The sequence below is a fragment of the Macaca nemestrina genome, chromosome 2 (genome assembly GCF_043159975.1).
Source record: "Macaca nemestrina isolate mMacNem1 chromosome 2, mMacNem.hap1, whole genome shotgun sequence".
Classification (NCBI taxonomy): domain Eukaryota; kingdom Metazoa; phylum Chordata; class Mammalia; order Primates; family Cercopithecidae; genus Macaca; species Macaca nemestrina.
The window spans coordinates 1105704-1118127 of NC_092126.1; the positions used below are offsets into that span (position 1 = coordinate 1105704).

The 12424-nt window shown below is 43.6% G+C and overlaps 1 protein-coding gene across 1 annotated transcript in view; it reads right to left on the reverse strand.

Moving 5' to 3' along the window:
* Window positions 1–12424, reverse strand: part of LOC105470763 (transferrin receptor) — a 32952-nt gene continuing 20528 nt past the window's right edge. The window contains exons 14-19 of the mRNA XM_011722986.3: window positions 10497–10564; window positions 9086–9144; window positions 8799–8880; window positions 5782–6003; window positions 4305–4445; window positions 1–2895 (exon numbers count right to left, since the gene is read on the reverse strand). Coding sequence (XP_011721288.2) covers window positions 2653–2895; window positions 4305–4445; window positions 5782–6003; window positions 8799–8880; window positions 9086–9144; window positions 10497–10564 — 815 coding nt within the window. The 3' untranslated portion in view covers window positions 1–2652. The remainder of the gene's footprint in view (window positions 2896–4304; window positions 4446–5781; window positions 6004–8798; window positions 8881–9085; window positions 9145–10496; window positions 10565–12424) is intronic.

Genomic DNA, 12424 nt, shown 5'->3' on the forward strand with positions numbered 1-12424 from the left:
TCAGTGTTTAAGTATTTTATTAAATCAGATAAGGAATCTCCACATTGTTGCACGTAACAGCTTTTATACAATGATAAGGACATATCATTTGTTTACAAAGAAAGTCTAAAATTTCAACAACATTCAAAGAGCTAACACAGTAAAGGTCATGCAAGTTCTAGAATAGCGAATCGTGACAGAACTCACTAATTGTATCCTTTACCTCCAAAAGGCCCATCTCCTTAACGAGAAGACATCTGAAGACCAGGAGCTTGTCACTAGTCTGGTATTTCATTCAGGAATATTGAGCCTGTTACCACACACTGGCTTGATAGGAAGTAACTCAACCCTACTATAGAAGAGGGTTTGCTGAAGAGACTGACTGCTGCAAAATGTATGCCTTTTATTCATGTTGTTACACTATGAGTATGTCACACACTTTCATTTAAGTATGTAAGCGTAACACCCAAACCAGGAATCTGGCTATGACCTTTTCACATAGCTACACTAAATGTCAGTCCAAGATAAAAGAGGAGATTAAAGATAAAACTGAAGATGAAAGAGACTGAGTAGTGAAACGATTCCAGTGAGGCTGTAAATCTAGGTGAGTTACACTAAGAACCTCAAGAGACCCCTATGAGCCTCTTCCTAGGAGGCAGTTTCAAACTGCCCTATGACAAACAGCTGATCACGTTTATAACGATGGTTCACTCATGTAGCTTCAAACTTACTCATACCTACATTTAATTTATAACCACGAATGGGTAGGCAGACGTGTCAAAGATCTTCTGGGGACTCTCCCTCCCCACACCCCCCAAACCTCCTATACAAAGTCCCCCTGCTTTAAGTCAAAAGGCCAATTCTGAATTAAAACTTGTCCGCACTAAGTTTATAGGAGGTAACATGCAAATAAGGTGATAAAGTTAAAATGACTTGTCAATAGCAAACATTACAAATGTATGCTACTATCCTGTTAAGTAGAGGACCTGGAGAAACCACAAAGATAACAAAAACCCACGTTAAATTTCAAATTTTGTAGTAATTTCATTTTACAGTGGTTGCATTTACCCACCAAATGCTTTATGACCACAAAATGTTTCTGCAACTAAAACTAAAAGATAGGGAATTATAGGAGTTGGGAATACATGTTAGATACTAACGATCTTCAAGCTTTGAAGATGTCATTGCATGAAGAAAATTATGGGAAACACTGTTCCCGATAATTACTTACACCCTTTAGTGTAACATATGGAGACCACTGTCTCCGATACAGACCCTGTGGTAGGTAAAAACTACCTTGTTCTTTATACATTATGGAAGACACTGCTCCCGATAATGTGTTAGGATTGTGACAAAGGTACTGGAAATTTTGCAAAATGGGAATTAGAGTTATACCTTGGATAAACTGAGCTATAAAATTGTGCAGGAGTACTTCCACAGCCTTTAAGTGACATTTATTTATAACTTGGTCACAATTCATTGCATTTAGGAAAACTAGCATTCTTATCTGGTCAGTGCTCACTTCTTAGCAACCCCTAATTAAATTTAATTCATCTCTAAATCTTAGCTTCAACTTTATTCAATTACATTTGGCTTGCGGCTGTTTTCCAAAACCCCTAAGTGTTGACCATAAATGCAAAACTTCCAGTATCTGTTGAGTTTTATTAGCAGATGCTGCTTTTATTTAAAAAAACCGACAGTATAACTGTCATAATTATGGAAGGCACTGCTTCCGATAATTATATTCTATAAAAAAAAACATCATTTATAGTGAACTCTGTCACTGATAAATAAACAATAAATATCTCAGTGCCAAAAGGACAGAAAGCTCTCCCCTAAGATTAACACTTTGGCCAAAATTTGGCAGTGTATTATTCTTTGAAGTCTGACAAACAGAGTCTGCAACTAAACACCTGAAACTGGTTCTCTTTCAATGTGCTTTGGAAGAAACAAAAATAACAAAGAACTAAATGGAGGCTTATGGGGAAGGGACAGAGGAAAAGAAAATATGCTAAGTCTTTGGCTTCTGGTCCCCTCTTTTCATAAATGACATTGAGGTGAACATATTAAGGCCTTATTCCTGCAATCAACAGTTGAGCCTCATTTGATCCAGCAGAAGGACCTCCATTTCAGACCCCACTGGCAAGAAAACAAGCCCATCTCTTCGGAAAGTTAACTGTTTCTTTCAGGAATGAGGAAACCAGCTACGTTCCTTATGGAAAGGCTCAGATCTCATTTGGAGAAGGTCTGTCGACCTGGTGTCTCCTATCCGGCATCAAATGAAGTTGGAGGATCACTCGAAGTAAGCGACCCCTTACAGCCTTCAGCAGAGACCAGCCCTTAGAGTTCACAGCGATCGCTCACAAAACTGGTTTCTGACATTTTCATTACCACCACCAGGAAAGAGGCAGTTACCATTACACAGCACTTACGACTCTAGAGAGGGGAATATTCCATCAGGGACATTTTTTAAGTGGTTATTCGCTTTAACGTGAAGGACAGGTTGTCTACCCTGGATTAAAAGCTGCTGCCTAAAGACATCTAGTAGTACCAAGATGATGGGATGGAATTTTCACATCAGGTTTTGAAGCCCTACTGAAAACGTAGCACGATCAGCACGAGTCTAGAAACTAGACTATCCTGCTGTTCTGACGTAAGCTACGGGTATCACGTTTAAAACTCATTGTCAATGTCCCAAACGTCACCAGAAAGGGCATTTGCAGCTCCCTGAATAGTCCAAGTCGCGAGAGCCAGCTGGTTTCTGAACAGCGTTTCATTAAAAGCACTGTTATTCTGTCTACGCAGTTTCAAGCTCTCCAGTAAAGCGGACAGCGTGTGGGAGCCGGAGCCCCAGAAGACGTGCCGGAAAGGAGACTCTTTTGGAGACACATAGGGTGAGAGGAAGTAATACTCGACCTATAAAACAAAACGTCGGGCAATTTACACTGTCCTGTGACTTCTGTAGCAAAACAACTGTTCACTTCCAACATAAAGTTTCCCAAATTAGGAATGCTGATCGCTCTTTTATTTTTTTTTGAGACAGAGTTTCTCTGTCGCCCAGGCTGGAGTGCAATAGCACAATCTCGGCTCACCGCCACCTCTACCTCCTGACTTCAAGCAATTCTCCTGCCTCAGCCTCCTGAGTAGCTGGGATTACAGGCGCCGCCACCACACCCGACTGATTTTTGTATTTTTAGTAGGGACGGGGTTTCTCCATGTTGGTCAGGCTGGTCTTAAACTCCGGACCTCAGGTGATCTGCTTGTCTTGGCCTCCCACAGTGCTGGGATGACAGGCGTGAGCCACTGAGTCCAGCAGCTGATCAGACTTTCTGTAGCAGAGTGAGGAAAACAGAATGCTGGGAACCAGGCTAATGCTAATCTTCTAAGGTTAAAATTCTAAAGGAGGCCGGGCACAGCGGCTCACGCCTGTAATACCAGCACTTGGGGAGGCAGAGGCCGGTGGATCACCTGAGGTTGGGAGTTCAAGACTGGCCTGGGGGCCGGGCAGGGTGGCTCAAGCCTGTAATCCCAGCACTTTGGGAGGCCGAGACGGGCGGATCACGAGGTCAGGAGATCAAGACCATCCTGGCTAACACGGTGAAACCCCGTCTCTACTAAAAACTACAAAAAACTAGCCGGGCGAGGTGGTGGGCGCCTGTAGTCCCAGCTACTCGGGAGGCTGAGGCACGAGAATGGCGTGAACCCGGGAGGCGGAGCTTGCAGTGAGCTGAGATCCGGCCACTGCACTCCAGCCTGGGCAACAGAGCAAGACTCCGACTCAAAAAAAAAAAAAAAAAAAAAAAAAAAAGACTGGCCTGGCTAACATGGTGAAACTCCGTTTCCACTAAAAATACAAAAAATGAGCCGGGCGTAGTGGCAGGCACCTGTAATCCCAGCTACTCGGGAGGCTGAGGCAGGAGAATCACTTGAACCCAGGAGGCAGAGGGTGCAGTGAGCCGAGATTACGCCACTGCACTCCAGCTTGGACAACAACAGTGAAACTCCGTCTCAAAAATAAATAAATAAATAAAAAGTTTAAAGGAAACGGATTCATTTTATGAAGGAAAACTTTAAATGTGTTCAGATTCTTTTCCCCACTGGAGTATACCCGGAAGGTTTACAGCAAGTCTCTTCCAAGAAGACTAGGTTTGGCCAAGGTCTGAATTAGCAGAAATAGAAAATGACAGCTAAGCCATTAATGCTCCTTCTTCCCTTCTTAACGGAATTCTAGACTCCTAGAGTTTGTCCACTCTGCGGAAGTGGAAGATTTATCCACTAAAATTTTACACATACTTTAGTTCCTCCTTTCCCAAAAGTTCACTTACTCTCATGACACGATCATTGAGCTTCTTCATGACAAACTTGTCCCTTTTCTCAGCATTCCTGAAATCTGTTGTTAGCCTGGAAGTAGCACGGAAAAAGTCTCCACGAGCAGAATACAGCCACTGCAAGCTCAGGCCCATTTCCTGAAACAGACATTCTTCGCTATGAGTTTTGTTTCTAAGGACGCTCTTTTGCGTGCCTTTCTAATTTAACATGTGTTAATAAGATTCTGATAAAAGGAACTCGCAGATAAGCTCAAGACTCCAAAAGCACCTTGCACAGGGTTCCAAGCTCTATAGACTGTGATATACACTCTATTTCAGCCCAGCATGTAAGAAAACCATTCTCATTAGGAATTTAAACATAATTATACAATCCTATGTACTATATTGTTTCCAGTTCAATTCTCCTTCTGGGGGAAAACTTCCCTATAGGGGAAAACATTGTGGTTCAATGTACTTCAGGATCGTTATCTCCATCTGGTAAGTTCCATTTTCAACAGTTACAATTAGTTTCAAGAAAGACATAAGGGGCCAGGCGCGGTGGCTCACACCTGTAATCCCAGCACTTTGGGAGGCTGAGGCGGGTGGATCACCTGAGGGAAGGAGTTTGAAACCAGCCTGTCCAACAGGGTAAAACCTCAGCTCTACTAAAAATACAAAAACTATCCGGGCATGGTGGCACACGCCTGTAATCCCAGCTACTTGGGGAGCTGAGGCAGAAGAATTGCTTGAACCCGGGAGGCGGAGGTTTCAGTGAGCCGGGATCATACCATTGCACTTCTGCCTGGGGGACGAGAGTGAGACTTTGTCTCTCAAAAAAAAAAAGAAAGAAAAAGAAAAGACAAACATAAAAAGATTTGGTTATCAGTGATTTACTTCAATTAAGAGATCTGTTAAAAAATCAACTCCTAGTACCATAAAACTATCTGGAAGCCACTTAATATTAATTTTATTAATTTATTTAGAGATGGGATTTTGCTATGTCGACCAGGCTGGGCTCCAGTAATTCTCCTGCCTCAGCAGAAGTAGCTGGGGCTACGGGCGTGCACCACCTCACCCTGCTTATCAGCTTCACTTAATGGAATATTTGAATTTTAGATGCACAGGATCAATACGAGACAGAATCCTCCTAGCTGTGCTGTCTTTCCATCCACGTCATGTCTGAAACGCACACAGCCCAACTCCTTGTGAGACCGTCATATTCTGTGGTGGGCTGCCTGGGAGACATGAGTGATAGAAAACCTGACATTGCTCTAGATTCCGAAATACTGCTGAGCTCTGTCCTATGTCTCTGATCCACAGCCTCCCAACTTCTGTCAAACAAGTTACACATTCTATGTAAAATTGTGCCTCCGTTCACTTTAAAATGTACTTTGGCTACAATCATCCTTCCACCCACCAGGAACACATAGGAACACATCACACTTCAAACTACTTGACATTCAGCAGTAAAAACATACTTGGAATCAATGCTCACCTTTACATCTGCTCTGTACTGGTTCAGATCCCTCAAAAACAAAAGCAGCTGGCTGTTGTACCTCTCATAGTCCAGGTTCAATTCAGTATCATGGGTCAGTTTAATCACGAACTGACCAGCTACTTCTGCCGCTGCTCGTGCCACTTTGTTCAGCTCAGGAATCCTCTCCACCAGTTCCTTATAGGTGTCCATGGTGGTGCCCAAGTAAGGATAATCTGTGTCCTGCAAGAAAAAGCGAGGCTATGGCACTCACGTGAGGTCTACCAGCAAAAGCCTCACATTCTGGCTTCCCCATCGAGGTAAGTTACTACAGCTCCCCGCTGCTTCTAACACATTCCCACCCCAGTGTGATCTCGTTATCTGCTGCTTTAAGTACATTCTTGCTACTTCTCTGAATCTAACCCACTCCTAGAGTGATGACTTTCTTCCAGATTCTACAGAATCCCTGTCCTATCGTATCATATGCCTCGAATAGATTTCTAGCCAAATTCTTACGGCTGTACGTTTTTCATTCTGGGAAGTTTGGGCCTTTATCATGGAAAAAGAGAACACACATGAAATGTACCTTGAGACGAGGTCTCACTCTGTCACCCAGGCTAGCGTGTGCTCATGCACTCCTGGCTCTCTGCAGGCTTGAGCTCCTGGCTCAAGGGACACCCCCTGCCTCAGCCTCCCAAGAAGCTGGGACTACAGATGCCACTGGGCAGCTTAATTAAAAAAATGTTTGTAGAGATATAGACTAGGCATGTTACCCAGGCTGGTCTCACTCCTGGTCACCTCAGCCACCCAATGTGCTGGAATTATAGGTGTGAGCTATTGCACCCAGCCTGATGAAAATACTGTTCAGCTGGACTGTCCAATAGGCAGGCCACTGCTCAATCACTCAAGAAAATCAGCCTCGTTTTTTTGTTGTTGTTAGACAGAGTCCTGCTGTGTCGCCCAGGCTGGAGTGCAATGGCGCGATCTCGGCTCACTGCAACCTCTGCCGCCTGGGTTCAAGCGATTCTTCCACCTCAGCCTCCTGAGTAGCTGGGATCATAGGCATGAGCCACCACACCCAGCTAATTTTTTTGTATTTTTAGTAGAGATGGGGTTTCACCACGTTGGCCAGGCTGGTCTTCAACTCCTGACCTCAAATGATCCACCCACCTTGGCCTCCCAAATGCTGGGATTACAGGTGTGACCCACCACACTCATTATTAAAACTCATACTTAAAGAAGTTTTAGCAATAAACTCAAATGCTAATTAAGCTAATATTAAAACTGATAATGAAGGAACATGCAATAATTACATGTGTATAACTTTTTTTTTTGAGACAGGGTCTCACTCTGTCGCCCAAGCTGGAGTGCAGTGGCTCCATCTCAGCTCACTGCAACCTCCACCTCCCAGATTCAAGCCATTCTCCTGCCTCAGCCTCCTGAGTAGTGGGCTTACAGGTGCCCGCCACCACATCTGACTAATTTTTTGTATTTTTAGCAGAGACGGGGTTTCAACATTTTGGTCAGGCTAGTCTCAAACTCCTGACCTCGTGATCTGCCTGCCTTGGCCTCCCAAAGTGCTGGGATTAAGGGAGGAGACCACCCCTCATATTGTCTTATGCCCAATTTCTGCCTTCAAAGAAAGAAGTAGAAACTAAAAGGCAGAGGCAGACAGCCCAGCGCCGCACCCTGGGCATAGTTAAAGATCGACCCCTGACCTACGGGTTATGTTATCTATAGATTCCAGACATTGTATGGAAAAGCATTGTGAAAATCCCTGTCCTGTTCTGTTCAAATTACCAGTACATACAGCCCCCAGTCACGTTCCCACTGCCTGATCAACCATGACCCTCTCACGCCGACCCCCTTAGAGTTGTGAGCCCTTAAAAGGGACAGAATTGCTCACTCAGGGAGCTCAGTTTTTAGAGACGTGAGTCTTGCCAAAGCTTCCAGCCCAATAAAGTTCTTCCTTCTTTAACTCGGTGTCTGGGGGGTTTTGTCTGCGGCTGGTCCTGCTACAGGATTACAGACGTGAGCTACCACGTCCAGCACTTGTGTATAACTTCTTAAAACATTTTAAGGCCGGGCGCGGTGGCTCAAGCCTGTAATCCCAGCACTTTGGGAGGCCGAGATGGGCGGATCGCAAGGTCAGGAGATCGAGACCATCCTGGCTAACCTGGTGAAACCCCGTCTCTACTAAAAAAAAATACAAAACACTAGCCGGGCGAGGTGGTGGGCGCCTGTAGTCCCAGCTACTTGGGAGGCTGAAGCAGGAGAATGGCGTGAACCCGGGAGGCGGAGCTTGCAGTGAGCTGAGATCCGGCCACTGCACTCCAGCCTGGGCGACAGAGCAAGACTCCGTCTCAAAAAAAAAAAAAAAAAAAAAAAACATTTTAAGCACTCCAGTAAACTTGGTCTCAAAGTTGACACAAGAAGATCCATGGCCAGGTGTAGTAAGTAGCTCTTGCCTGTAATCCGAACGGTTTGGAGGCTGAAGGGGGAAGATGGCTTGAGACTGCAGTGAGCCATGATTGGGCCACTGTACCCCAGCCTTGGTGACACAGCAAGACATCATTGTCATAAAACAAACAAAAAAACCCCAACAACTAAGATACGTGCAAAAGCAAAATGGAGTCACTAGTGTTAACAAAAATGCAACCCTGAAGAGAAGGGTCTCACCCTTCTATGTCTGATAACAAGGACTAAGGGTTTTTGTTTTCCTTTTTACGAAAATACAACCTTACACAGAGGCCACTGACACCTTGCACCAAAAAAATTCTCTTGTGAGAAAATCTGCCAAGCAACTGCCTGTAAACCTTGACTGATCTTGGTAGTCAAGAATAATTACCTCAAAATAATTATGTAATCCTTGTCATTTGTCCTTTAAAAACTTGCTTTCCTTTACCTCTCTGAATAAAGCACATTCCCATGTACTTTCCCATTCCCAAATAAAGATCATTTCTTTTAGAGAGCCTCTCTCCATTTGTCATTTAAATGAACTGATGGAATGCTTTTGGTTTTGGGTTCCTCAGACTTACCTCACAAAAACAGAAAGAAACTGCTGGGATTCCAGAATACGCAAGGAAAGGGAAAGCAGCATTGTCTAAAGTGAGTTTCTCACTGCAAGAAGAAAGGATGTGTCTTTAGAAAGTTTTCTAAAGAAGACTGTTCTATCATGCTAGTCCTCACATCGAAATAAATTCTTTAGTTGAGTATCTTTAGGTGTAAGTAAGCTCAATGCAAGGACAGATTTGGATTCTACTTGACACAGGAGGCAGAATCTCTGCTTTTCTATTAGTTTGTTCATTCACTTTTCTCAACTTACACTTTGCTGGCCCAGTTGCTGTCCTGATATAGAGATCGCCCAGTAACCGGATGTTTCACCTGTAAGATAAGAAATTATCATTAAAACTAACCTTTTGGAACTTATTTATTCAGGCTAGTCACTAACATGTTACTCTATAAAAATTTATAAATAGAAAACTTGTATTATATCTTCTTGAAAAGAAATTATTTATGACAGTTAAAACAGTCTCAATTTTAAGTTATTACTAACTAGGCTCATGTTTTCAGTTCCTTTAGTTATGGTTAGGAAAAAATGTTTCCTTCTTAATTAACATTTTAAAAGTGGGCCTAGGCCAGGTGGGGTAGTTCACACCTGCAATCCCAACACTTTGGGAGGCCAAGGTGGGAGACCACTTGAGCCCAGAAGTTTGAGACCAGCCTGGGCAACAGAGCAAGACCCTGTCTCTTAAAAAAAAAAAAAAAAAAAAAAAAAGCCGGGCACAGTGGCTCATGCCTGTAATCCCAGCACTTTGGGAGGCCGAGTGGGATGATCACATGGTCAAGAGATCGAGACCATCCTGGCCAACATGGTGAAACCCCGTCTCCACTAAAAATACCAACATTAGCCAGGTGTGGTGGTGCATGCCTGTAATTCCAGCTACTCGGGAGGCTGTGGCAGGACAATCACTTGAACCCAGGAGGCGGAGGCTGCGGTGAGCCAGGATTGCTCCACTACACCCCAGCCTGGGCAACAGAGGGAGACTCCGTCTCAAAAAAAAAAAAAAAAAAAGCACCCAAAAAACCACGGTGGCATACCCACAATTGTAAAAGCCCTCTTTAGGCTCCATAATATGCCTATCTTGTTTCTGGTTTCTTCCTTCTAGTGCATCTTATGCCACCAACCTAACTGGTAAATTCATTATTGCCTTGCTTGAGATCCTATAATCCCTAGTATCCCTTGGGATCAAAGCCAATATCTGCTGTCTGACCTGTATCTAACTTTACTCACTCCAATACACAGCCTCTAATCCCATTAAGCAAATGTTTTCTTTCATATGCTGCTCCCTCACTCAAAACTATGGTAATTCTTTATTCAATGAATATTTCATACGGCTTTCTCAAAGTATAGTTCAAGTTGATTTCAGCCTTCCTTAGCATTGTGACTCTACAGACAATCCCCTGTGGGCACCTGCACTACAGCTCAGGCCTCATGGCATTTTGTTATATATTCCTAAAAAGACGACATATTTTTTGAGATTGCAGCCCTTCATATACCTCCTCATCTCATATGGTTCAACAGGCAAGTATCTCTTTAATGATGCTGCTATAGAATTTATTCTCAATTCCTAGTTTTTGTTACTGACTATGGTTTTACATATCAGTGTTTTTTATCTCAGGTCGATTCAACAAAAAATTAAGTCATCCATTTTTGTAATGAGGTATATACTCACATCTTGCATTGTTTTCTCAATCAGCGTATACAACAACGGGCTGGCAGAAACCTTGAAGTTGCTGGTACCTGAAAAGAAATTATTTTATCATTGCCCCTTCTCCACTCCAGTAATTTTCACACTGCTACTTCTACAAGTACTTGACAAGACAGTAATCTACATCAGTGGCCCTACGCAACAGCTATCCTATTCATCAAGTAGACAAAAGTAATTTTGGTATCAAGTTCTTTAGCAACTATGATAACTTGACTCAAGTGAGGCTCTTACTACTCCTTGAGTTTGCATACTTTAATCCTAGTGATCTTTTTAAAAATATCAGCAGTTTTAGGTTCAGCAGCAAAATTAAGATAAAGGTACCTAGAGGTCCCATAAATCCACTGCCCCGACACATGTGCAGCCTCCCCCATTAGCAATTTCACATTTAACTTTCTGGTTCACCCAGGTTAGAGCTACAACATGCTTGCTATACTCAGCACATTCTGCTGCAAACACACAACAGGGAAATAACTAACCTAGAGGCTTAATTGTAACTCTTTCCTTTTTCCCCCCATGTAGACATTTCACTATTCTCAGTTCATCAGCTACATCTGCACTTTCTTTACCCCATTCCTGTTGAATGTAATCTGCACTTTAAATAACACTCAAACTCTGTCAATTTTCTGCTGCCAGTGAACATTCAAACTCTTCTAGAAGTATGATTATCCAATATTTCTATCAGTGATGCCACAACATAACAGGATGTGAATTACTCTCTAAGTACCATTCTATATGGCATAGTTTAGTTTCTTCTCACCTCAAAATAGTCCAGACTTATGGTCCTAAAACTTTAGTGCATCAGAATTACCTGGCATGCTTGTTAAAGTTTTTTGTTTATTTGTTTGGGTTTCTTTGCTTCAGGATACTTTGTCCTTAAGAAAATAGTAAGTTTTTATTCCCCAAAGGTTGCCCAAAAAAAAAGCCCAGTTTTTTTGTTTGTTTCTTTGAGATGGAGTATCGCTCTGTCACCCAGGCTGGAGTGCAAAGGCACCATCTCGGCTCACTGCAACCTCTGCCTCCCGGGTTTAAGTGATTCCCCTGCCTCAGCCTCCTGAGTAGCAGGGATTACAGGTGCCCACCACCACGCCCAGCTAATTTTTGTATTTTTAGTAGAGATGGGGTTTCACCATGTTGGCCAGGCTGGTCTCGAACTCCTGACCTCAGGTGATCCGCCTGCCTTGGCCTCCCCAAGTGCTGGGATTACAGGCGTGCGCCACCATGCCCAGCCAAAAAAGCCCAGTTTTTAGACCAACACTCCCATTTCTGACTCAAAGGTCTGGGGTGGACCTGAAAGTTTGCATTGTAACAGTTCCTGATGCTGCTGATCTGGGGGCCACATTGAGAACCACCCACTGCTCTAGACAAGGCAATATGTGTTCATTGTGTAACTTGACCGACTATTTAAAGGAAGGTTAAGATACAGGCTGAGGGCAACGGCTCACGCATGTAACCGCAGCATTTTGGGCAGCCGAAGTAGAATGCCTGAACTCAGGAGTTTGAGACCAGCCTGTGCAACATGGCAAAACCCCATCTCTATAAAAAAAAATTAGCCAGGTGGCTGAAGTGGGAGGATCACCTGAGCCCAGGAGGTCAAGGCTGCAGTGAGCCAAGATTGCGCCACTGCACTCTAGCCTGAGCAATCGAGTGAGACCCTGTCTCAAAAAAAAGCTTCCTTCCACTTCAAAGTAGTTTACCCGGCCAGGCATGGTGGCTCATGTCTGTAATCCCAGGCCAAGGCAGGCGAATTGCCTGAGGTCAGGAGTTCGAGACCATACTGGCCAACATAGTGAAGCATAGTCAATTTTTTGTACTAAAAATACAAAAAATTAGCTGGGCGTGGTAGTGAGCACCTGTAATCCCAGCTACTTGGGAGGCTGAGGCAGGAGAATCAC